Raw genomic sequence first — 26,568 nt, forward strand, 5'->3', positions numbered from 1 at the left:
TGATGAGATTATGTGATATGCATGCAGCATCCAGGGTGTCCGATCAGATGTTCACCAGGAGCTGAGACACGCAGGTGCATGCACTTCCATCTTACTTTGATTACTGGACATTTAATGATGCAGCAAGGTTTTATTTGATCCACATGTAATGTGATGTTTGATCCAGAGAGAAGCTGTTCGCTCCAAATCTCCACAGCTGATCCACTAACTTTTTGATTATAAACTTTGTTAGAATAACTTACAGTAAATTCTGAAGCTCACAGGAAACAAAATGCTGAACAGGATTACAGGATCACCAGTTAAGTAGACGTGAATGTGTGACGTCCTTTCAGACATGTACTCTTGTTTTTCTCTAATCTGCATAAATAGTTAAAGTTAAAACTGGACGTTTCTTTATGGTGCAACTTTCTCTCTTGTCACAACACTGTGTTTATGCTCTGGATGGGTTTTTGGCACAAAAGCACTTGGTTAGGGTCAGGAGAGCATCATGGTTTGGTTTTAAAATACCTGTTTTGGTCGCTGCGATCACAGCTGGAGATGGTTCGACTTCCCGTAAAAAAAACAAAAACGTCGGTAAATGTTTCTCGGTGTCCTTAAAAAAATCCAGTGGAGTGACTTGAACTGCAGTTGTCCATTTGGCGGCTTTGTTGGCTGTGACAATGCACAAATCCTCTCTTCTCAGGACCATGAGGCATATTGTGATGGCTTATAGCAGAGATCGAGTGCTGGAAACACTGCTCTGAAGGCCCCACTCTGCTGTTGTTTTTGTCTTGCAGAGAGTCAGAGTGTGGAGGAGTGCGGGGAGAGGCTGAAGAGGATCCTGGATTCTCCCAGCATCCCTCAGGCCAACCACCAGCTCCTGGTCCACCTGAGCAGACACCTGGCCCGGGTCAGCCAGCTCAGTCAGACCGGTCCCCGGCTGCTGGGACAGGCCTTCGCCGAGGCCGTCTTCAAGCACTCTCCTCTCAGGTACGCAGGTTTCACCCTCGATTGTGTTTTCTTGCATGTTTTTTTCAGCTTTGTAACACAGAATATAAAAGTTTCTGCCTGTACAGATAAAACATGTCATCACTGAAGCTTCAGGCTCCATTAGTAGTTAATGGACTGAAAAACTAACCTTTCCATGAGGCGACACTGACCACAGAAACACTCAGCTGTCTCTTTACTCTTAAATGCTAGAAACACAAGCTAAGCTGCTGTTAGCTGGCAAAGCTTTGGAGGAATGAAGCCAATCAAAGTCACAAACCAGAGCTGCAGAAAATCCAAATATTTACTTGTTGCAGAAGAAATCAACAACCAGTCACATTCATCCAGAACTGACCCAGAATGTGAAAGTGAACTGATCACAGCTGTTGAATGTTTTATCAGGTTAATTCAAAGTGCAGTCTTTAGCTTCAGCTCGCTATTAGCAACGTACGCTACAGAATTCAAACCTCTGCGAGTTAAAATGCATCTTAGGAGTTGTTTTAAACTTGTACGACCACAGTGTGTCTGTGACTTTCACTTTTGAACACGTCATTGGTTGTACTGCTGATTCATCATCACGTCTATCAGAGGATAGATTTAAGCAGCAAAATGTCAGTTAAGAAGTCTAATTGTCTGGTAAATTATCATCTTTGCACATTTAATTTTGTACGTTTCATGGTCCTTAAAGAATTATCTCAAATCTGAGCTCAGAATCAAAACATGAAAATCAAGCGTGAAAGAAAGCTGTGAGAGGTTCTTTCCATCCAGCTGTGAAACGGCATTTATCATCTATTTCTTTCCTCTCTTTCCATTTCTTGCATAAAACCCGTTAATTATTCCAATCACAGTCACTTCTCTTGCAAAAAACTCCCACAGCGTGTGGGCAGAGAGGGTATTTCCATCTGATTCTACATTTGTGAATCAGCCAGAGAACTAAAGTAACTTTCTGGCTGAACACTGAAAGTAGCAAATTAAACACACTGCTCATTTCCTGAACAAAACTCGAATCAAACCAGCAAAATTGTCTTTAATCCAGCATCTTCATTGTTGGATCGAGACAATCTCAATCAAAACTTCTGCAGTAGAAGCTCTGACAGGAAAACCAGGCATGATATCTGGCTCCGCTGTAACATCAACATCCTGCAGTTAAGGAGCTGGATGTTTGAACACTGAGAGAACGGCATTAACGAGGCTAATGGTATTGTTTTGTTTCTCAGTACCCTGCACAAGCTCGCCTGCGTCTGTTTTTCCAGAAATTACAGAGGAATTTCTCCTTGTGGTGTTGTGTGCAGCGGAGATGTAGTGGAGGCAGTCAGTGAGTCAGAAGCAGCGATTGTTTGCAAAGCCTGATCGACCAAATTCACCTCTGACGTGCACAACAGGAGGATAAAGACCAGAGCGGCGTTTCATAGCATGCCATGCTATTACAGCCAGCTCCCATGTTAGAATATTTCGTGTGGAAATGTTTACACATTCCTGATAGTTTGGGAGAACACGCTGCAATCTGCAAGCGTTTAGATGGTCACACATTTTCTCACATGTTCTGGCCTTTACTGCAGCACTGTGTGGTAATATTCAGGTTATTTATCTTGTGTTTCTATGTTACCACACCATCAGTGCAGTTTGTTTTCAGTCTCGCATCAGTCGTCCTGCTGTTCAGGCACAGAATAAAGGGAAATTCAATTCATGCTGACATTGTTCAGTGGTGCCGCTGAGCTCTCACTAACTAATAGTGCATGATCCGAGATGCATGTGTCCAGATAAAGAAGAGAGCAGATGTTTCTTACTTGATCATCTGTCTGGCAGGTTGATATGACATGGTTTGGCTTAAAATACCTGTTTCGGTCGCCATGATCACAGATTTTCCCGTGCAAAATGGCTGCAAATGTCCCCGAGTGTCCCTAAAGATATCCACTGGTGTGACCTGAACTGCGTTTGGTCCACCACCGCCCCCTCCAGCCACTGATGTGAAAGCCAGCTAATAAGCATATAATGTGAACGTGATATGCCACATTTGGGACAAATGTCAACCTTGGACACATCTGTGGTTTGCAGAAACTGCCTTACATCCTGGTGACTGGGCTTCTTCAGCATCTTCTGAGGTGAAGGTGAAGGATTGTGCCTTTGTCTCTGTTTATCTCTGACCAGACAGATGATCAAGTAAACTCATTAAAGCTATATTCCCTGTCTTCTTCATATGTACTTTGTGTGTTTGTGTTAGCAGTGCGGATGTGAACCCGGAGCATCACGTCAGGATCTTGGAGGCTCTAATCGCAACAGGAGGTCTCATGGAGATGCAGGCAGCACCAGGTAGGATCCGAACCGTTCTCTCTTCTCCGTCTTTACACACCGTGTGCACTCACTCTTATATTCTTTCACCTCGCAGCCTTAATAGATGCTTGTAGGTGTTGGAGAGTATATTGTGGTCAGTCATTGTGCGATATGATGCCACGTGGCTCGCCATCTTTTGTGCCGCTGAGAAACGACACCAGAGCTCATCTTTGCTCCGTCAGTTGATTTTCTGCTCGGTGACAAAGTGGCTGAAGTTTACTTCACCATACGTTTCCCACACTGGAAATATGACATTCCCTTTCCCTTCCCTCGCTGAACCACAAACTGCAGTGGAAAACACATGTTTGGTTTGTAAAGTATGTGGACAACACAAACATTTTGCCCCAGCTGCTGTGATAAATTGGGCATGAAGCATGAAATAACAACTTTAACGTTAGCTTAGTTTACAGTCGGGATGTACAGAGTTTATGGCAACAGAACACAGCGGTTTCATGATGTTTTTCTTTTTGCATTCCTCCTCTGCTGGACGGTCGCAGCTGAGAGCGCTGGTATGAATGTGAGCGGTCTGGTTCAGTGTATATGGACCGGGCTGTGTACACTTTAGAGATTTCTCAGACCTCAGCATCGTTTCTCCGAAAGGCTGAGAAAAACAACCTTCTTTCTTAGACTAACAGGGTTTGGACCTGAGGTGAAACACGGTCAAGTATGATATGTTTAAGTGCACATGAGGTGAGGCAGCTTCAGACAGAACTGATGTCTGATGAAGGTTAAAGTCCAGAGAGGCTTCATGTAGCTGACCTGACCTGACCCTCGTCACCTTTTGCCTTTGTTGTTTTGGCATTTTATAGAATAAACTTTTAAAGGTGTTATCACATAATAAAATTGCCAACGTTGGACACTGTGGTCCTTCAAGATGCTGCTGAAGAGTGTCGAGGATGTCAGGAGATTTTCCCATCATGTCTGAGGGACAGAGCTGCTGTCTGTCGGGCCCTTTGCAGTCGCACATTATTTAAGAGGACGACAGGTTTTCAGCATCGCACATTTCTAGTGTTGCCTTTTGTATTCTCACCCGAGATACCAGCCACCTGAATACACCTGGCTTCTTTCATAGAGATCCATTATTCGCTGAAAAATTTACCAAAATGTTGAATAACGTTATGTTCAAGAAACCGAGAGAAAACATTCCTGGATCCGTCCCTTTATCCAGAACCACACCACAAGTTTATGGGGTAGTTTTTGTGTCATCCAGCTGACCAACCAACCAACAAACGAACGGACACACTACTGTTTAGACAGCAGACCCTCCAAATCAGACAAAATTGTAAGTAAAAAATGTAAAATTCATCAAAGGAATATTCAGTACATCTGTTTTATGTTCATGGAGATAATAGCTTTATAACGAGGACAATTCATGGATATTCTTGCTTCTGGTGTCACATTTGCACAGTCAGCTGTACCACCTGACACCAGATGAGGCTGTTCGCTCTGATTCGTCCAGCTGTACGACACGTTGGACTCGACCAGTTAAAATGAGATCTGAGGAGTGACCTGAGATGTTGGCTGCAGCTGTGTTTTATGGGTCAGGGCACCAGCAGTGTCGTAGTGGCTGCTGTAGCTTTAACCCGCCTGAGTCTTTGGCGTACGTCTGCAGAAATAAAATGCTGTGGAGGATCAATCAGGCTCTATGAGGACGGAGGGAAGGTCAGACAGCAGGTGTGTGGCTGATTGCAAAGAGGCCAAGCCGGTCTGCTGAGGTCAATGTCTGTGGGCCAGTGTGTATAAATGTCAGTAGGTCAATGTGTCTGTGTGTATGAGGTTGTACTGGTCTGTTGAGGGCCACGGTGTTAAGGCCGGGGTCGACATATTGGTCCTAGCAGTGATTAAAGCTGCTGCTCAGGGGTCAGGTTTCCTTTCCATGGAGCAGTGGTTCATTCAGAGCTGGTGATGGTAGGCGCTGCACTAAGAAGCAGATGAGACTCAGATTAACGGTTAAAATGTGACCCGGCAAGGACAAAACCTGGACAGACTCACCAGATGGATAGGCCTACTGGAACCTGCCTCAGGCCTTCAGTGAAAATGCCTTATTTTTCATCCACCTTTGCTGGTATCTCCCACGTTGTCCCCCAGGTTTCATCGTAGGTTGATGAATAGGATCCGTGTCTTATTAAGAGAGGCAGTATTTCTCCTTCGTCAATAAGCTTAGTCACTTTCTCCAAGATATCAAGATGTTCACTTATTTTGAAGTATGTAACATTCTCAACTTGTGTCCTGTACTCCAGGTTAGTTTTTGTAAAATACCCAAGTAGTTCTAGTGCCTAATCCTGATGTATGACATTACGTCCTGACCAAAACCGCGACCGTTTCATAACATTGCCCACGAAGGTCCCGTACGCCTGCCGCTGGCACTCTCCACTGGTCATACATGTCAATTTGAGAGTTGCTGACAATCAACCTCTTCCAACACGTCCTTGTAGCTACAATAACTGAATAGGTAAATTGAGAGTAACTGTATATCAGCATTACCAGAACAACATGGCAAGAAGAAATAAGCATGTTGCTTATGTGACCTGAGTTACGTTCAGTGGTTTTACGTCAGTAAGTTAAAATAACTCACCGTTCACCGTTGGCTTCACATGAGACACCCAACCATCCACCCTGTCCTCCTCCCTATGCACTTTGCCTGACTTCCTCTTTTGCTGCTGTAATAATTACTACGGCCACTAGAGGTCTCGGTCGAATAAGAAAGTGTGGGTTGTAATACGCTGCTTTTACAGTCGACCTCTGCAGTCCTTCCTCTGATGAGGACTCGCTGGACGTGTTACAAACTTCTGACAGCAAACAACTTTCAAGATTAACGACATCTTCTCGACTGATTTCATGTTCGGCCTCCCCGACTCCACCTTCATCTCCACCTCCACCTCCACCGCTGTGTTAACCTCTCAGAACTGAGCGGTAATGGTCAAACTTTTCGCCAAAACTCTGAGTCATTCAAAGCTGTGAGTCATTCTTGACTCAGAGTTTAGCTTTTGACAAGTTAATGTAGGTGTTTTATCCAAACACCCTTATTTAAGGAAAGTATCCCAAATCATAATCAAGTCTAGCTCCTAAAGTGGACGTCCAATCAAGCTCAGGAGTCTTAATGGAACAGTCGTCCACAAAATTACCAGTTCAGGGAAATCAGAAGAAGTCAAACCATCAATTTAGACGTTACCTCGTGGGAAAAAATCCTTTGGACATTTACAATCTTCTGTGCGGTCTGAGATTGTTTTGTGACCTCTAGTTGTCCTTTATCTTGAGGAACTTTTCCATTGGCCTCAGCCTTGAGGTGTGGTGCTGAAAACACAGAGCCACAGATCCGACTCACCCAGCGGTGGGACTCCACTGTCATTTGTTCGATTTTCATTTTTTGTGGGTGACACACAAAAGAACAGGATGATGTCTGGAGGACGATCAATAATTCATGGAATAAACCTCCGTCCTGCAGGGTGGGGAGGCAGAAAGGATGCATCGGGGTCGCGGCTGCTTTTTTTTCCTGATTCTGAATATCTTTAAAATGCAAATGTTAAAGCGTAGCCTGATGGAAGCTCACATCAGGACATTCAGCATGCTCAGGTTGAGTTAACATCTCTCCACCCAGTCGACATTTCACAGAGCTTCTCCTCAGGGTGTCCTGGTTTTACTCGTGCTTCCTCATTTGCTCTTTTTTTCTTATTTTTTCTCGACTTCTGACGAGTTACTTTGGCATCGAACGTGTATACGTGCAGGCTCTGTGCACATTTTAGAAAGTTATGTGTCACATCCAGCCTGAACGCTGCAGTTAAATGAAGCAGCAGAGAAGAAGTGAGTGTGTGAATGTGTGTGTGTTGGCAGACGAGCTTACATCACAGCAACAAAAGGACCAGAGGGAGCTGTGTTGTGCTTCTTTGAAGTGTGTCTTTTGTAACATCTCTTACACAACTCTCTCTCTCTCTCTCTCTCTCTCTCTGTGGGGTGTCTGAATAAAGCCTCTTGTTTCTTTATAATCAGGGGAATAATGTGGGAAATCGTGCTGATGTAACACCCGTACACGTTCCCTATCTGCGTTTTATTCTCCCGGGATCTCTGTATTATTTATACGCAGTCATAATATGAATCTTGAGCTTCCTGGTTTTTTGTCCAGACAGAAATTATCTGCTTAAGTGGGCAGGCGGCGAATTCAGCCAAGTCAAGTCATTTTTATTTTTGTAGCCTGATCTCATAAAATTTGCCTGCCGGGGGGCATCACAGTCTGACACCCTCCGTCCTCAGAGCCCTGACGCAGATAAGTTAAATCTCTCCAAATAAATGGAAGAAACCCCGAGAAGAGAAACAGAGGATGGATCCTTCTCTCCCAGGGAGGACGGACAATAATCACAGTACGACAATCAGGATGAAATGAAATCATGGCTGGATTGTAAACACATATAAAGAATGTGGGTCCAAGAAAACCTCCAGCAACTTCAGATTTCACCAAAGACACATTGTTCTGCATTTTGGCTCTGGTAGCTAAACCTTTCACCGATTTAAGTAATTAAATATGACTCATGGATCTGAATATAAAACAACAAGAAGAAGAAATGATAAAATGACTGCCTGCTGTCGTAGGGACGGGCCAGACACCGAAGATGCTAGAAATGGAGGATTTGAACGGTCTTTCATGGCGTTGCACACGTTACACTGCTCACTTCACCGGAAGTGTTTGGTGGACTCGGGGATATCCTGACAGATCCATCGTTAGAAAGGGAGTTTCAGAAGCTGTTGGACAATCTGAAGCATACTGAATCATCCAAAGACATGTTGGATTACCATGAATTTATAATCCTGTCTCCTAGAAATTCTGTTTTCCAGTTACTGTGTGGTGTCGAATGTAACCGCTGCCCGGTTTAGGAGCTCTTATACTTCGTTGATCCGATGTTTATTATAATGTAATCTGTGTCACTGTGCCGTCCTGTTCGTCCTGTTTTTAAAAACCAGCGGGTGCTAAAGAAGAAACCTTGAACACTCGTGTGTCACAGCAGAGTCTCTGTGTGGTGAAGTCCTGGACTCAGATCCAGACTCCTCTCTGTGGTTTCAGCAACAAAAACACTTTGGTTGAGGAAACATGTTGCTTCTTGAGTAACACTGGACTTTTCTGTCCCTGAAACCTGAACCAGACATACAGTTGACTACATATGGATATTGTATCACAGTGTTGTTTTGCATTTGGGCTGTAAACTAATGAAATACCGACATGTTAACTAACAACGTTTTTGCAACTCGTCAGGTAATTAACATTCTTACATTAATAGAAAATATAACCCAGGTTACATTCAGTTAACTTAAAGGAGTGTTTGCAAATGAGACTAGTTAACATAAAGTGGATTGTTATGCATATAAATGTATGACAAAACCAAAACAACCTAAAAAAAACCTCAACACGTGATCATTGTGAACCATCAAAGGTTTTTTCCACAGTCGTGACATATTATTATATATAAGATTCAGATTAATCGTCCAATGTTGATGTTTTTAATGATCTGTGATTGATCCAATCAGATCTCTGTCGCCACTCACCCCCTCTGATCCAACAGATTTTTCTGCATGCTCGGATGCTGTGTGTGTGTGTGTGTGTGTGTGTGATCAGCTCATGTTGTCGAATCCTTTCTTTGTTTGATGAATGCAGACGGGGGGGGGGGGGGAGGGGGGGGACAGAGCGAGGCAGGCTAAAAACAGGGAGGTCAGGTTCATGTGTGAGCATTTTTCTCACCCATTACCTCCCCCGCCTCCCCTCCAGACAGCATTAGTGGAGGTCAAGGGTTACCACAGTGCCTGTTGGCGGTATGTTAACCCCTTCACAGAGGTGTGTGACTGTGTGTGTGTGTGTGTGTGTGTGTGCGTGTGTGTAGATGCCCATTGACCCCTCAGAAGAGCTACCCCTCCGAGCCATGTTCTCCAAATGGAGTCTGAATATACGACCGGTGCTGCTCCACCTGAGTGCTGCAGCTCAGCATCTCTGCACAGTGTGTGTGTGTGTGTGTGTGTGTGTGTGTGTGTGTGTGTGTGTGTGTGTGTGTGTGTGTGTGTGCACATCACTTGCATGTGAAGGCTGGGTCTGTCAGCCAGCAGTCTTGAATCAGTTGGAAAAGAAAAAAAACCAGGAGGATTGTAAACACACCCATTCACATTCTGGCCCTCTCCCTCTGCTTTTGTTATGTGCTGTTTTCCTTCCCAGGCACGCAAACCATGCCCACAGCTTGGCATGAATACGACATACGCTGACACACACACACACACACACACACACACAGACACACACACACTGGTTCTCTCTCTGCTCTCTCAGGCCGTTTGTTTGGCTGGTAATGTATCTGAGGACAGTTTGGTGGTAAAATCTCCTGCTCACAGACTCCATCAGAGAGCTGGCTGCTGTTACAGCCGACAGTGTTCGTCTTTGTTCACTTCATTATTGTCCTCTGTTCACAATCTTTCTTCTGACTGACGTCCAGATCGCGACACATCTTGTTTTGTTATCAATCCAGATGTTCTGATACCAACTCCAATACCTTAACTTTGCTCATCAGCAGACACCTCGCTTTCAAATGTCCATATTTTCCAGCAACTTCTAACCGTGAATGTTTGTTATATTATTGATGTACTTGAAGTTACTTGCCAGTCATGGATATTGGCTACTCAGCTGGATTCAGATGTGCAGGACAAATGCAGTCAGTGAGCACAGGTTTAGTTTTGGTGTCTTTACAGGCACAATGGTATCAAACCTGGCAACCCTCACTGTGATGGTAACAATCCTAGATACTGTGCACAGTCACTGCTGTTACCAGTGTTGAATAAAGCTCTATCTTTATCCAGATCCACACAAAGTCAGTGACGTCTAGAGACTCCTCCATCCATTTCTCTCTTAAACTTGAAAAATGGAAATCATAATAAAAAAAATCCAAATGATAGAATCAGAAATGTAAAGCCACACACACACACACACACACACACACACACACACTCGTACTTTCCAAGGTCAAAGCTGAGAGCACCAGAGAGCTTGTGAGGTCATGTTTGTGTGTGTGAGATTAGAGATTATAATGAGTGTGTGTGTGTGTGTGTGCACGAGAGTCACATACATAAATATTAAATATTACATTACGTGTATGGATACATACACATAATCTGTACGAGGGTTCACAGTGAAGTCGTGTCGTGACTGTATCCCATCGGGAGGAAAAGTGCCAGCTTAACATCCGGTTTAATCCCACTGTACGGGGTCACCCACAGGACACACACACACACACACACGCACACACAGGCAGTATGTGTGAATATGTGTGCAGGATCGTGATTGTATAATGTGATTAAGGTCAAGCGAGGACTGGGCTTTTAGTGTGTGTCTATTTATTAGTATTTGCTGTGTTTGTGGGTCTCTGTCCGGCCTCTCCTCCTTCAGCTGCACACAATTACATGGCTCAATGTATCAGCTAATGACACACACACACACACACACACACACACACACACACACACACACACGGCCTGTTCATTCTCCCGTGTTTTCAACTTAAGTTTCGTAAAAATCCCAGCGAGAGAGTCGTCATTTGTTTTGGAGAGAGTTTCTCATGTTAGCAGGTTGCAACACCCTTAAAATATTATTATTCTGTTTTTCTTCTTTATTTCTTTCTGGATCACATCGGTTCCTTACAGACCCAGTAGCAGATGTTCTGTACCTGGGTGGCTGCAAACAACTGCTTTTTAACATTATGATGGATAAACTGAAAACAAAAATATATTTTAAAAAGTCAGAACTGTCTGTGTTCAGAGAGCTTCTGATGCGCCTCCAAAAAAAGAGGAAAATGTCCCTGAGATCCAACGATCTGATTTCTAAACAGGTTTTCTCTCTCTCTCTCTCTCTCTCTCTCTCGCTCACCCTATCATGAGGTCAGAGGTCACAGTACCTCTGTGGGATGAAGGTAATGGTCTTTGAAATGACTTTGTTTGCTGGATACAAGGAGACATGTGGCCCAGTTAGTCCCAACAGGAGGTCAGGAGGTGAGGGTCAGAACACACACACACACACACACACACACACACACACACACACACACACACACGCAGAGTCAGGGCCACTGCTGTCAATCAAAGGGGCGTCATAAAATGGTGGAAGCCCTGATATGAACAAGAACCTCCTCATGATGCTCCTGATGTCACTGTGTATCAGTGTGGTTGTAACTTACACCAAACTCTTGGTTCAACAGTAGTAGTGTGTGGACGCCTCCCGTCCCGATGCTGCAGGATACAGTAGGTTTATTATCGGCCCCTTCGTTCTAATGAAGGGAAACACAGTTATATTTTAGACAACCATCTGCTTCTTTGTGTTTCTCTCCCATTTCAACACAACAATGTCCCCGTGACACAAACAAGCACTTCACATACAAACTGAAGCTCTGTGTGTCGCAGCCATTCAGAAGTCCCTTTGTGATTGTATCGAAATAAGAATCCTCCAAAGACACGGTGAACGTCATTGTCCCCAAACCTTTTTTATTGGTATTGTTGTTTTTTTATTTGACATCACTTGACTAAATATCCCAATATAAACTGTACATAGCGCACTAAGACACGTGCGCGCTGACAGTAGCAAACAGGCTAACCAGGCAGTCAGTGTCAAACAGTGTTGGCCACGTCAGCTGAGTGGTTCTAAGAATATCAGCTTGGCCGGTCTGACGGTCCGCAAATTTGGTCCAGACCACGTGTTAACCCACAGTGACGTCACTCATTGGTCTGTGGACTTTTTTGAAAGCCTCAGTTTGGCATCACGGCCGTCGCCATCTTGGCTTTTTTGGAGCCAGAAGTGAAAATATTTGGACGAGAGGGTGGAGCTGGGGAGGATGTCCTGATTGAATCTGACTAACAGCCTGGTGGCGACTTGTCAATCACGAGGTGGCCACGTCCTCAAGCACACCCTGAACATGAACATGAACATGAACACCATGCTGTGTCGGAGAAGACTTGAAGCTAGAGACTGAGACAATGAGCTTATCAGGAAACTGTTTCCTGAGGTGATAAATCAGCTGAGAAGCAGTGTCATCTTCTCATTCTTCTTTTTGAATGAATGCAGGTTTTAAAGCACTTCTGCGTTGGCTTCACTTCATCAGACCTGAAAGCTTCATCCATATTTTACACCGTCTTTGGTCCAGACTGACACGTCTGATGAAGCTCCATCATCAGGTCAACGTCACCTGCTCTGTTCATGACTAAACAACCTGCAATATTAAAACTACATCATAATTACACCAAATCAGCTTGTGAGCAGCGAGTTTAATTAACGTCTCACAGACCTGTTAGCTACACACAGACTTTAAGACGATGCTGAAAATCATCTTATTTCTTGAGCCCAGAACGTGTAAAACTGTAATAATCTGCTGCTCTCCTCTCTAAACCTTTGACTCAATTATTCCCTTCAGGCCCGGACGGTTAAGACGTTCCCCCGAGCTACAGAAGTGCCACATTAAAAGGTTAAAATTTAGCGGTGTAGTCGTCTTCCTCTACATCCCTCAGCCCTACACAGCCTTATCCCTCAGCTCAGTCTCTATTAGAAGATTATCTTATAATACCCATCATCCAGCATACTGCGCTCTGGTTGAGTTGTTTTATGATGTATTCTGGGAAGAAGCTCTCCTCTGGTTAATGTCCAAATTCTGCTGTAATGTGCTCATGTAAAGCTTGAATTAACATCAAACAGCCCCTGGCTCCCGTGTTTATCCCTTCATATGTAATTTTAAGGATCATAAGGTCGCAGAAGCTACACCTCCTGCCATGTACTGGCTCCGTCTCCCTCCATCTTGTCCTCCTTACATCTCTCTTTTCCACTTTCTCTTTTAAGTGCATGTTTCACTACAATTCTCCAAAAAGTAAGATGTTTTTATGCTGTTAAGAGTCTTAAATCAGGTTTGTTTTAATCTTTTAAAGGGGCGATTTGTAAGTTACAGCCAGAATTTTTGTTCAAAACACAAATAGAATGAACGAACGTTATCAAGTGTGAAGAAACAACAGTGTTGACGTTATGTCAAAGGCATCTACGTACTGTGTTGATGTGAGATGTCTACTGAAGTTAGCATGCTAACCAGCTAGCCATGGCCCACCCTGTCTAGTAGTACTGCAAGAGGCGATAGAGGTCTGATAGCCCTCTGAGCAGCAGTTAGCGGTTATGCTGCCCCTGGTAGTTTTGGAGCTACCTTCAAATTCTGACTGATTTCTTGCAAACTGAACCTTTAAAACTCAAAAGACACATATACAGATACGTGTAAACATTCATGTAGGTTACACGTGGTCTTTATTTGGACAGCATTTCAAAGACTAACCAGATTGATTGTCATTCTTAACATATTTCACCTCCTCTCTGTGTTATCTGATCCCTCTGCTCTTCACTCTTGTCTTAAATAAAGTGGGCTCGTACTTCAAATTCAATTTTCTTCTCGGGATGCAGCCTCATTAAAACAGAGTAGTACTTATATTGCATCATGTCTCACCAGAAAGAACCCTGCAGACTTTTAGTATCTGGATGTTCTGCTAAAGGAGCTCAGAAGTGACGGCAAAATCTGCAACAGAGAGAAGAAACTGTTACCGTCAGAGAGTCATAATTATATGGAAATGCTCCAAAAAACTTAGAAGGAGCGAGCTGCAATTACTTCACTGGCAGTTTATGGCTAAATGATTTATTTTCTCCATGCAGACCATCAATAATGCATTGAACTTCTGACCCAAAGTTATAATGATGCACATAACTATGTGATAAAATGAAAATGAAACATCTGACTCTCCCATGTAGCAATTAAAAATGCTTGTTTTTGCCTCGGCTCGGCGGGATGTCGTGTGAGCGTACGTGCACGCAGGAGTGTGCGTGTGATCGACTGTCCGGCTCCCCTGCGAGGCGACACGTAGTTTCCACCAGCTGTGTGTGAGACATTTGCTGCACTGAAGGGCAAATATGATGTAAAGAATATGAGGCAGGGATGGATGGGTGAGCTGAAACCAGCCGTGAATACCAATGTGCTGCTTCTTGTCTCCGTCTCTGTCCGCCACCACCTCTCTCTCCATCCTCCCTCTCTCTTTGTCTTTGTTTAGCCCTCGTTCTCTGACATCATCTGAAGGGGCCAGAGGCAGTCAGAGCAGCAGCACAAATACATGTTACCTCTGCTCCAGAGTAAGAAAGGACTCACAGATTGACACAACACTGTCTGAGCAAGTTAAACTAGAAGCAGACAGTCGTTTTTACCCAACACCGAGTGTATGCGCTGTGAAGGTTGTACTGTAACACTTATTTTTTCTGGACATAGTTCACCCCGTGGAGGTAAAACACACCTCGGTTTGTGCTTTTAGACAGCGTTCCGGCATTCTGCAATGAAAAGAGGTGTGACGTTTTACGTACGTCACGGTTGATCTCACGGTTGATCTTGTCCTCTTCTCGGAGGGGAGGCAGCTCCCGCACCAGGTTGTCTCCCATGTTTGCAGACCTTTTCGATAGCTTTTCTTCTTCTTTGAGCTAGCTGCTAACTGCTGCTGGCTGCTTTTTAAATCTCCCGTACAAACACAGATACAAATACAAGAATAGTGAGATGTTCAGAGATCTGGTTTGAGTTGGAGTAGTTGAAATTGCAGACCACATGACATACCTGAGCTCAGAGCGTCACAAGTTCAGATAAAACTCTTATAAATCTCGCCTGAGGAACACTTCACCTCTGTCATCTCTGGATTTCTCTTTTGCTCGACCGTGCACACCAGAGTATCACTTAAACTGTCATGTGAATGTCCCTGAACCTCAGGTTTGGCTTCGCATCTCGTTCAGTGGTTTTTAGAAACACTGGGTCATCGTGTTAGTTTGCATCCACATGTATATTTCTGTCTCCACGTCTGTTTGTCTGTTTTTTGCCTAACTCCATCTCCTCTCCTCTCTCCCTGCATGTTTCACCGGGGATCGGTTGTTTTTCCTGCAGTAATAATTCTGTTTTCGAATCAGACCTACTGTTTTGTCCTCCTGACTCAGCCAGATTTGAATTACTAATGAGTTGGTTTTCTTTACCTCTGGGCAGCTCTGGGAACAGCTGGCCACAGAGTGGGCTGATCAACATGCACGACGCACTTCATCCTGCCTTTTGTTTTCTCGATTTTGCTCCTAAATTGGTCAGTTTGCAGCAGCTCTCGGCCTTGGAAGGCTTTGTTGATTCAGCCCCCGGGGTTTCACGACTCCAGATGATGTGAATTAGGCCTCTGTTAGCTAACCTGGGTGACGAATTGTTTATGCTAAGTTTAGAAATAAACTGATAGAGGAGCATCGAGGGATGAGTAGGTGTTTGTAACGTCCTTCCCCTTCCCTCTATATCTGTACTCCTTTTTACATCTCTCCCAAAGTCCTGGGAGTTCGCTCATGTTAAAATAAATCCATTTATATCATCTGTTCTCCTGCAGTTCAATTATGTAAAGTTAGATTTATTTTATTTTGGGCATTGGTGCTCAGACAAAAAATAGAATTGATTTAAAAATGTGCTACTTTTGCTCTGATGTTGCTTTATTTCCAGAATTACTAGTAACTAAAGTCATCAAGTAAATGTAATGGAGTAAAAAATACAATATTTGCCTCCAAGATGAAGTGGAGTAGAATTATATATGGTCATATGAAGTACAGGTATACAGTAGTTGAGTAAATGTATTTAGTTACATTCCATCCCTGCATCCAAACATATGGTTTCTCTAATTATTTCTATGCTGATGATACACTAGTTTATTTTAACTCAATCCAAATACATCATCCTGCTGCCACAAACACTCAGTAGAGCACCAAGCGTGGATTAATCCGCAGCTGAAAATAGTCCCCAAGAAATGAAAGAAATTTCCCACTGATGTTTGCAGGTTGTTGGTTTGGGATTTGTCAACCTTGTCCTTCAACATTAGAAATGTTCAACAGAAGACTGAATGACGTGGATTTCTTTCCCTCCTCCTGGCTGTGCAGCCTCCAGCCTCCAGGTTTATGTGTTTTACGGGCTCGACGAGTTATAGCAACACACTTTAACAGCTAATCTGTAGCAAGCTGCCCTGCTAGCCTGCAGTGCTCTGCTTGCTCAACCACACGGAAAGTTATAGAGCCCCATTACGATGCTCTATCAAACCCCTCATACTGCTTGAAGGTCAAGGGCACTTTATATGAAAGATATGAAATCTGCCTGATATTATAAGGACTGAGGTGGATAAAAGAGAGAGAGAGAGAAAGAGAGAGAGAGAGAGAGAGAGAGAGAGAGAGAGTCATTTCCCTCCTTTGATTCCTATAAAGAGACGATCTCACCTTTCCTCTCATGCAGGGAGGTTTATGGGCGGCCGGGGAGCTGTAATTGGTGGCTGACAGGCCGAGCTTTGAGGCAGAACAACCACAGGTGACGGTAATCTGCTGGATCTCATGGCACGCATACATGTGGCTGTGTATGTGCTGTAGCCACACACACACACACACACACACACACACACACACACACACACACACACACACACACACACACACAGAACCAGGCCACATGATGTGGTGTGTTTGTGGTGCCTTTGAGGGATCAAGAATAATGAGTTTTGTATTCTCAGTAGAATGATAAAGATCTCTCTTCTGCTCTCTGTCTAAGACAAAGAGATATATTTATTATGTTTTTGAGGCTGTGGAGAGTTTCAGTCACTCAGTTAACATGTGTCGGGTGTCATTAGTTCATCTTTAGCTAGTGAAAAATGAACACAGCACTATAGGGTCACTTACTTTTTGTTAGATATGATAAATATGATATAAATGAAGGCAGTTTTAATCCGACTGATCATCAGCCTCCACCTCTTTATATGAGTGACCTTGGAGAGCGCCTGTGTTGGCACAAATCCCTCTCTTACAGAGGTGATGTAATCCAGGTTGTGTTAAACTGGCAGTACACAAGCTTTTTGCTTTACCTTATCATTATGAAGTTAATGCTGATTGCACAATGTAGCAGCTATAGAATAACGAGGCTATTTGTGTTTAGATTGGTTCTTCACGATGCAACTTGTTTTGCCACCAGGCACAAAATCCATTATAGAGGATGATTAAACTCACATGTCGTCACGTAGTGTTCGAGTTGCTACTCTAAGGAAAACAGAAACAATCCAGCTGTTTTTGCTTCAGTGGAATTTGACCAAAAAAGCATCATACAAACCACAATATGAGGTCATTTGTGACGACATTTAAAGTAGAAGAAACTCAATTTAAAAAATGAAACGATACGGGCTAATCTGGGTATTCACCAAAAAGTAGCCAAAAATATATGAGCAGTAAAGATCGAACAGGTTAAAACAAATCAACAGGCGGCTTTCTGAAGAGTCCACCAAACTCCCGGCTAATCTCACTTTTGGAGCCGACCTTAAGTGGACATTAAAGAAACAGTGTTTAGCTGTGGAGGCTGTCGCTCGGTCACAATCGATCAAAACGCTTTTGATTATGACATCACAGATTTCACAATCCAACAGCAGTGTTTCTTTTCACAGATGTGAGTCCTATATGTGTCATATGGAGGGAGGTTACTCTCTCTCCCAGTTTCTTGTGACTGACTGGTTTAATTCACTTCACATTTGGATTGAAACACGGCAACAAAATTGACAGGCAGGAGCAGAAGGGAGGCTGCTCCTGATGTGGCTTCATGGGTTGATGGACAGCTGAGGAAATGCTTGTTAAAATGTGGCGAGATGAATATAATGCATCATTAACACAGGTCATCATGGCAGAGAGCCGGAGAGAGAGAGTGTGTGTGTGTGTGTGTGTGTGTGTGATAACAGCCAGTGTGTGATGCAGTGTTATCTTCTGATGTTGGTGTGAATCTGTTAGAAAATCTGTGAAATGATGTCACCTGGTTTTAAAATAGAGCCTCAGCATTGTGTACAAAGAGTGCGAGGAGGAGTCTCACCTGAGTGTCCGAGCCTGGTGCTCAGTGTCCAGCAGGAGGCTCTGACCTCATCTCTGGCGAGGACTCGGACCCTGCAGCTAACGGCAGATGTCCTCACCTCTTTCTCCGTTTTCTCCGTTTTCTCCATCCGTCCCTGCTTTGCTGCCTCTTTTTCTCCCCCCTCCCTCTGACATTATCTTTGTCTTCTAGCTGATTTCCTCCTGCATCTCTCAACGCCTCGATTCAGATTTACACCTTCCCTCCTCCTCTCTGTGCCTCCCCTCTCTCCTGGTCTCATCCCTCCATCCCTCCCTGTCTTTTCTCTCCCGTTATCGCCGTCTCAGTCGGCCGTCCGAAAATGAGCCATATGAGCGTTTTCAGCTCTGCCGCCTCAGAGGTTGTGGTTGATTACTCTGGCTTCAGGCTCATGCAGCCTCAGTGGGCCCTCTTAACACGTCTATTCTCATGCATGTCATGCTTTCTTCAACATACGCACTTGTAAAAATCTTTGTGGTTGTTTGGGAGGCTGTGCTCAGTCTCGATGTTGTCATGTGAAATAACTTCCAGCAGCCACTTGATGACCTCACCTTGTCCGACATCCTGAGTTAGATGACGACAGGCCTGCAGCTGATCCTCTATCTGAGGGTGTTTCTGAAACTGAGTTTAATGCTGCTTCATTTATCAGCAAGCTCACATTTGTGTCTGCTGGCTCGGCTCATTTCAATCACACGTGATAAACCATTCGACTGTTCATGCACATCTGTTTTCCCGAAGAAAGACACGGTTGTCCAACATCAGCCTGATCACTGGGTTTGGAGTCAGACTGTTTTAACTGAACCGTATCGTGTCAGTGGTCCAACAATGGACACAAATTATGAATTGGTTTTGTTCCAGTGTTCGTGTTCTCACTCCCAACTCGTCAAATACGACAGCTTCGCTTTTAGCTTCAAAATATGACACCCTACCTTCTCCTCTAGTGTCTTTTAATTGACGTGACAGGCTCTGCGGTCAGGTTAGTAATATTAAGTTATATTCTACTTCTGGTGAGACTTTCTGACTAACAGCAGGGGCAGCTGTAGCTCAGAAGGTATCCAGTAATCGAAAGGCTGGTTCGATTCCCCGGCTCCACTGGCTGCATGTTTATTATGACTTTTGGACCCTTAATCATGTTTCCAACCATCACAGTTTGGTTAGGTTTGAACACATACAGCTACTCGGTTAGGTTTAGGAAAATATTCTGCCTAAAAAAACTACGTTCGGTCTGATCCACGACCATCAACCAGCCATTACTGCAGCACAATACACTGTTGATGATCAGTGTAATGTGCTCCACTTTCCTTGGTGTTCTTGAAGGCAGCAGCATTTAAGTTTTTCTAAAGCTGGAGTTTGGGCACAAAACCAGCGTTGAGTGTCAGCAGGTGGTAAAATACGTGCAGCAGTCTCGCTGTATGAAGTTATTTGTCTCGTGCATCAGACACAACAACACGACCTCTTCTGCAGGAGGTTTGTGCTGCTAACAACGACGCCTCCTGTTTGAAAGAGGTTGCTTATGATGAAAGTGTAAACATGATCAAATCATTTTAGGCATTTAAAAACCCCACCATGCTGCTGGGTTTTTTTCACACCGGGCAAAGAAAACTGTTTGAGATGAAGCAGCTCCTTCAGCAGCTCTGTGACACGCCAGCCAATCAGAACGTGTCCTCGGTTGGCCCCTTGGCGAACGACCTCATTGTGCTGCGACTTGTTATGAGGCGGCTGAGAGTGGCTGATCTGTCCCAAGCCCCGTGCTGCGTTCAAGGACCTCCTGATTAAATTACTTTCCCAACGAGCAGTATGCACACTTTAATTCCCGACTTTCTGACTAATCTCATTAGCTTCATTCTGACCTGAGCCGCTCGCTCGACCTAAAGAGATTCCCCTCCATGTCCGTACACACAGACATGCATCTAAAGAGGACTACACACACACACACACACACACACACACACACACACACACACACACACACACACACACACACACACAAATCGACAAACAGTGGGGTAAAGGAGTTTTTTATTCAATTAGTTAAAAGTGGGAGAGGATCCTGCTGTGGATCCAATCAAACTTTCAGATTGTGTGTGTGTGTGTGTGTGTGTGTGTGTGTGTGTGTGTGTGTGTGTTGTTCTGCCCCTCTACATATGAGATAATGGCTCTGATCTGTAACCTCGGGGCTGCTGAACGCTCCTCTGTGGCTCTGGTGTCACTTCAGGCTTTAATTTGCAGCGGCGTCGTTGAGCCGACATTAAAGCCTCAGTGTGAATCTGAAGACGCTGTGACGCTCTTCTGTGCACACAACATTGAGGCTGTAGACCAAATCTTTTGCTAAACAAGAATGTTAATCATTCATAAACTGCATTAATATACGGCTGCAACTAACGATGATTTTCTCGCTTAATCATTAAGTAATTTGGTCTATAAAACCTTGATGTCCATCAGTGTTTTGTCCTCAGATGTCTCGTCTCGTCCACAACAAAAGATATTCAGTTTAGTCTCATCAAGGAGGAAAGAAAAAAGAAAATATTCACATTTAACAAGCTGACAGAGAATTATTTTACTTGTTTTTTCTTTGAAAAGGACTCAAACTGATTAATCAATTATCAAAATAGTTGCCGATTAAATTAATATTTCACAGCTAATCTATTATCTATCGCTGCAGCTCAGTAAACTGTCATCAGATGAAGTTGTTTTATGTCGTTTTCTGTAAATATATGTTCAGATTCAGCTTCAGAAAGTGACTAGCAGAGATTGTACAGAGTTTTCTTTTACAAACGTTTGAAAAATGAGAAAGAGGAAAAGTTCAATACATTTCACATCGTAGCACAACTGAACTGAGAGTCTGGTTTTAACAGATCATAGATAAATGAGTATTTTAGCCTCGGCTGATGTTTCTGTCACCAGATCCAGAGGAATATTTCAGAGTTCTGGTCCAGAGCTACAGATGAAAGATATTCAGTGTGATAGATGATGTGACGGCATGAATCAGATGTGAGGACACATCAGGATCTTCAGATCTGTCTTCAGACTGACCGGATGCCAGAGCAGGAACAATGTGAATGGTTTAAATCTCTGCAGCTGCTCCTGAGTCACGGTTGGCAGTCGCTTCTATGACTCAAATATTAGATCCTGTGTCTGACGTCAGAAAGTGCATCACGTCAGTCAGTAAAACCACTTTGTCCAAATGTGCGAGGGTGTCGCTCTGTCCCAGGTCAGCTCATAATGCACTTAAAGGTTTCCCTGTTGGTCCAGATCCCAGCTGACGATCAGCAGAGGTCAAAACAACGAGAGGAGAAGTTGGCAGAGAGCTGGAGATTTTTGGATGTGGGTGAAAATTTGTAGGTGTTTGCAGTTTTAGCCGAGCAGCATCTTGTTGGGACATCAATAAAAACTGCAGGTGACGAGGTCACGGCTCAAAGGAAGCTGTTTCTCAACCGTTCAGACGAGCTGCATCCTTTGGGTGCCAGTGAAGATTCACACAGTCACTGTTTTAGTTTCAATCAGCAGACGGCATCAGTGTTGTATGTAAAGAGGAGCTGGCAGCCCACACTATTTCTGTATTTATTTATTATTCAAGACGAGCAGTGGAGGAATAAAAGGAGGAGTGTGAAAGTGAAGTACGGGACAGTTTTCACCTCAGGACACGAGGCACCGCGGCGCCTCCCCGACCCAAAAGGTGGTTCTGTTGTCTCACCGTACTCTTTGTTGACTCCTTCAGTGTCTGTACTTCCTATTGAGCCAAAAGTTGAAGAACTTTTCCATTGATTGAGGCTGAGCCGGCTGCCGTGGAGTCTCTGAGGTAGTCGGCTTTCATCTCTGAGATCCACAGCGAGGCTGTTTAATAAGTGATGAGGCAGCCGACGACTGTGGCCGGGCCTCCTTATAGAGATAATCCATATCTGATGTTATATTCACACACAGACACACACGTTATCTTTGACACACACAGAGCTGCACACTGTTTGATGCTACATAACTATGAGGTCAGCAGAAATGTGTCCCACATCAGACTCATGTCTCACAAGCACATTATATTGTTTCATTGGGCTACCTGCACAAACACCATGACCTCACCCACTGGTTTGTTCACTACCATTTTGAAGCCTAGATTTGGCATTATGACCGTCACCATCTTGTTTTTTGGAGCCAGAAGTGACCATTTTTGGATGAGAGGACGGATCTGTGGGAGGATAAGCATCGCTACACCTCTATCCTGATTGACAGGTCGCCACGGTAGCGACTGCCCAATCACAAGCCACGCCCCTAAAGCATCCCCTGCTTCCCCTGCAAAGACCCCAGCTGATGGATAACTAGTTTGTATGTTCTCCACCTGCATGAGAGGAAGAGGAGTTACAGGACTGCAGATATACAAACCATTCTTATGATAAAGCTGCGTTAGTTGCGTTAGCGTTGTTATAAAGAATATGTCTGCCATCTGACAAGGGCCGACTGGTGCCGAAGGTACGGTGCTCACCATAAAAACTAGGACCACCATCAACTGTCTGCCTGGTGCGTCGGGCCCTGAATCTAAGTGGGACCATAGTTTACAAAATGAACGTCATGGTATGTTGAAGAAGACTAACTAAAAAACTAGAGATTAAGACCATAAACTCATTAGGAAACTGTTATTACCGAGAGTTTTACCACCAGGGGGCGGAAACCAAAAGAGGCACTGGCCCGCTTGTGATTGGTCACCTTTAACACCATCACACCTCCTTGACTGACAGCTTCTGTTAACCGAACCGCAGGCAGATGAGGAGGAGTTTAATGATGATGATGAGGAGGAGGAGGAGGAGGACAGTAATGATGGTGGTGATGATGAAGATCTAAGTGTAAATGATTGGCTCTGTTTTATGAATGCTAAATGTCTCATTATGTGTCATAATTGGCAGCAGCTCTGTGTTCACATATGATTAATTACTCTAAATGAGGATTAGAAGTCTGCAATTACTCAGTGATAACACGAGGACTGAGTCCTGATTATAAGGGTTAATTATCATGACCCGCCTGTGGTCCGCTGTGTGTGTGTGTGTGTGTGTGTGTGTGTGTGTGTGTGTGTGTGTGTGTGTTATAAACTGGGACTTTTCTTATTAGGGGTCTACATCCCCTTTTTTCCTCAATGTCAATTAGGTGCCTGTTAATTCTTTGTAAATGTCATTTAGAAATGTCAAATCTTAAAATAATCAAACGATGACACTGAGGTCCGTCTCTCTGCTCGTCATTTTTTTTATTGCTTTGGATAAATTTAATAAAGCTGGTGTCTAAAAACATGCAGCTCTCCTTAATTAACCAAATCCATCAATTCATTTTTGTATTTTTCTGTATTTCATTGTACTGGGCTCTGTTCTGTGTTCTGTGTTCTCTGTTCTGTGTTCTGTGTTCTGTGTTCTGGAGGTGAACTAGTCCTTCACTCCTGGCTCTGCTTCTGTTGTACTAGCTTTCTGCCACTACAGGTCTCTTAATCAAAACAAAACAAAAGATGTAAGTAGAGCGGCATCATGGGAGTTGTTGTCTTCATCTTTAAAAACACGTTATTCACGTTGTGTTTCATCTCGTTCTCCGACCCGAACCAAACAAAGGTCCCGTACGTCTGTCGCTGATTCGCTGTTGTTCTGGGAACAGTGACATTCTGTATATGACTTTGGGAGTCACTCGCCATGTTTCCATAAAATGTCAAGCGAATTTTAAGCGAACATTTGAAAGATCCCAAAAAATTAAAATGTGAATCTGGTGCGTTTCCTTAAACTGTTCTGAGCGAATGAACTCGGCTACGTAAAGCATATCTGGTCAGAGGACGACTCGGTGTCGACTACGTGGCTCCAGAAGTAAACAGAAGCTGGAGGTCAACAAACCAGGAGACAAAATGTAGAGAGGTCTTCAGGAATTACTTTCGACAGGGCGAGCTGTGATTGTTCGTGCATGTCAGCTAGCATCGGCCATGTCGCACGCTGTCCGGAGATGAAGAAGAAATGCAGTGATAATGATGCAGACAGGAAACAGCTGATGAGTCATGTGAGTTGAATGTTCACTACGTCAGAGTTTATTCAGAAAAGACAAAAAACACCCAGAAGTTTTTTTTAATTTTGCCATTTCCATAAAAATTCTGATGAGATATTCTTCAAAAAGCTTTATGGAAACATGAGGACATGTTGCCAAAAGTAGTGCTGACCTTGGCCCGACCTCGTCACCAAGTGTTGGACCTCACTGATGTCCTTGTGTCTGAATAAGAGCGGATTCCTGCAGCTGGTTCAACATGTGGTGGGAAGTAGCCAGAGGAGTGGAGGCTGTTGGAGCTGCAGATTACGGCCCAATTATCACATATCAGTGTAATATTCAGGCGTCCGCATACTTTTATCCACATGGTTCCTTAATATCTTCCTTCAGCCGTTGAATTTTGAGCCTTCATTTAAGAAAAAAAGGGGGAAAAAAGCAAACTGGTCTGTTTTTCATTAGTGAAATGAACTGTGTGTTCGTGTGTTTTACGACTGGACTTCCTATTGTTCTACAGCTCCATAAATCTGACACCTAATATCCATTATACTACACAGCTGCTCATTAATGTTTGCATACACACAGCAGCCATAGTAACACAGGTCGGATTGTGTGTGTGTGTGTGTGTGTGTGTGTGTGTGTGTGTGTGTGTGTGTGTGTGTGTGTGTGTGTGTGTGTGTGTGTGTGTGTGTGTGTGGTGAATCCCCCTCCCTGCAGCTCTAATAATGTCAGCAGCTCTAATAAAACAAGTGGCTTCTCTCAGAGCCTCATTACTGTTTCCAGTGTAGGACGAAGCGAAGGGATTGTGGCTCAGGAGGAGGACGAGACAAAGACCTGATGGACGGATGGAAACGGCATTATTATTTTATCTTCTCCGGGCTGAAGTAGACAAACAGATGAGGGAACATTTTACAAAACAAAACCAGGTAAAGAGGTAAAGCTGACAGTCAGAGGGAGATTTCTGAGGAGGGACTGAAGTGGAAAATGAAGCAGACGGTAAAAAGAGAAAATGTGGAAATAAAAGCTTAAATAAATATGATGACAATTAACATTTAACTCTTTAAGGAAGCACAGTTGCAGATCCACAAAATTTACCCACAAACCAGTGTGTGATATCTGGAGGTCAAAGGTCGGCTCAGTGTCCCGTGTCATGCACAAGGTTTGTGTGTTCGCACATGGAGAGCTTTCCATCTTCACTTCTGTCCCTTCAGTGGAAATATGGCAGTGTGTTTGTGTGTGTGTGTGTGTGTTTGTGTGTGTGTGTGTGCGTGTGCGTGTGCGTGTGTGTGTGTCCAGCGTCTCGCCCAGCCCGTCCCCTCCCTGCCAGTTTCGGTCGGGCTGCTAATGATGTTGTCAAAGAGGAATGTGGAGCAAAAAGATCTTTTTCTGCTTCTTTGCACGCACATGGACACACACACACACACACACACACACACACACACACACACACACACACACGCACACACACACACACACACACACGGACACACACACACACACAGAGGGACATCGAGTCAGAACAGAACAGAAATTGCGCAAAAGTCAGAACTAAACAACCCGTGTTGTTACAAACTGCAGCTTTTGAAGCGACTTTGTGTGAGTTAGTGTTTGACTGGAGGAGCCACATGTTTCTGTTCTTACCTTCACTCACACGATAAACATTTCACTCAGTGTTTGTTGCTAAAGTCTGAACTAGTGTTGGACGAGTACGTGTAATCAGTAACTCATTTTTGGACATGGACAGTTAGGAAAGTATTTTCTCCTCACCACCACAGAAGCAGCGTTTTGTACTGAAATCGCTTCAGTTCAGTGGATTTGCTGCAACAAGTGGATTCACCTGCAGACACCGAGTGGACCTCTTGATCGCCCAGGGTTAACCAGTTGGCTGGCTTGTTCACCAGCACTTAGGTCATCGAGCTATTGTTGCCACCCAATGCTAAACAGATTGGCGCCTATCCAGTCCAGTGACAATTTGCTCACCTGGCACAAAGTCCAAAAATGTTTTCCAGCTTCCGGCTAACGTTCTTCTGCCTCTCTGCGAGTTCCCGTCTGACCCGTTTGACTTCATATCGTGATGACATCATGGAAATTTCAGCTCAGTCTCCAGGATGTAATGTTAGCAGTTAATATTTGTGCAAACCACAGATACGTCCAAGGTTGACATGTTATATGCTCATTAGCCACCTTTGACATCAGGCGGTGGAGGAGATGGTGGTGCCGTTATTATAAGGCTGTGACGACAGAACCTGGTGTTTTTAAGGAGATCAGGAGACGTTTTCAGCCGTTTATGTGGCGACCAAAACTGGCAATTTTTCACGGGAAGTCGGATCATCTCCATCCGTGGTCGTGG

The 26,568-nt window shown here is 44.1% G+C and overlaps 1 protein-coding gene across 3 annotated transcripts in view; it reads left to right on the plus strand.

The window, feature by feature from the left end:
- The window catches only part of pik3r3b (phosphoinositide-3-kinase, regulatory subunit 3b (gamma)), a 185,707-nt gene that overhangs the window by 90,022 nt on the left and 69,117 nt on the right, over positions 1–26,568 (plus strand). For 2 of the 3 annotated variants that reach the window (XM_073476042.1, XM_073476040.1), the window contains exons 6-7: positions 777–969; positions 3,188–3,276. In XM_073476042.1, coding sequence (XP_073332143.1) covers positions 777–969; positions 3,188–3,276 — 282 coding nt within the window. The remainder of the gene's footprint in view (positions 1–776; positions 970–3,187; positions 3,277–26,568) is intronic. The other variant, XM_073476043.1, reaches the window with a different exon arrangement.

This window comes from Pagrus major, chromosome 11 (assembly GCF_040436345.1).
Source record: "Pagrus major chromosome 11, Pma_NU_1.0".
Classification (NCBI taxonomy): Eukaryota; Metazoa; Chordata; class Actinopteri; order Spariformes; family Sparidae; genus Pagrus; species Pagrus major.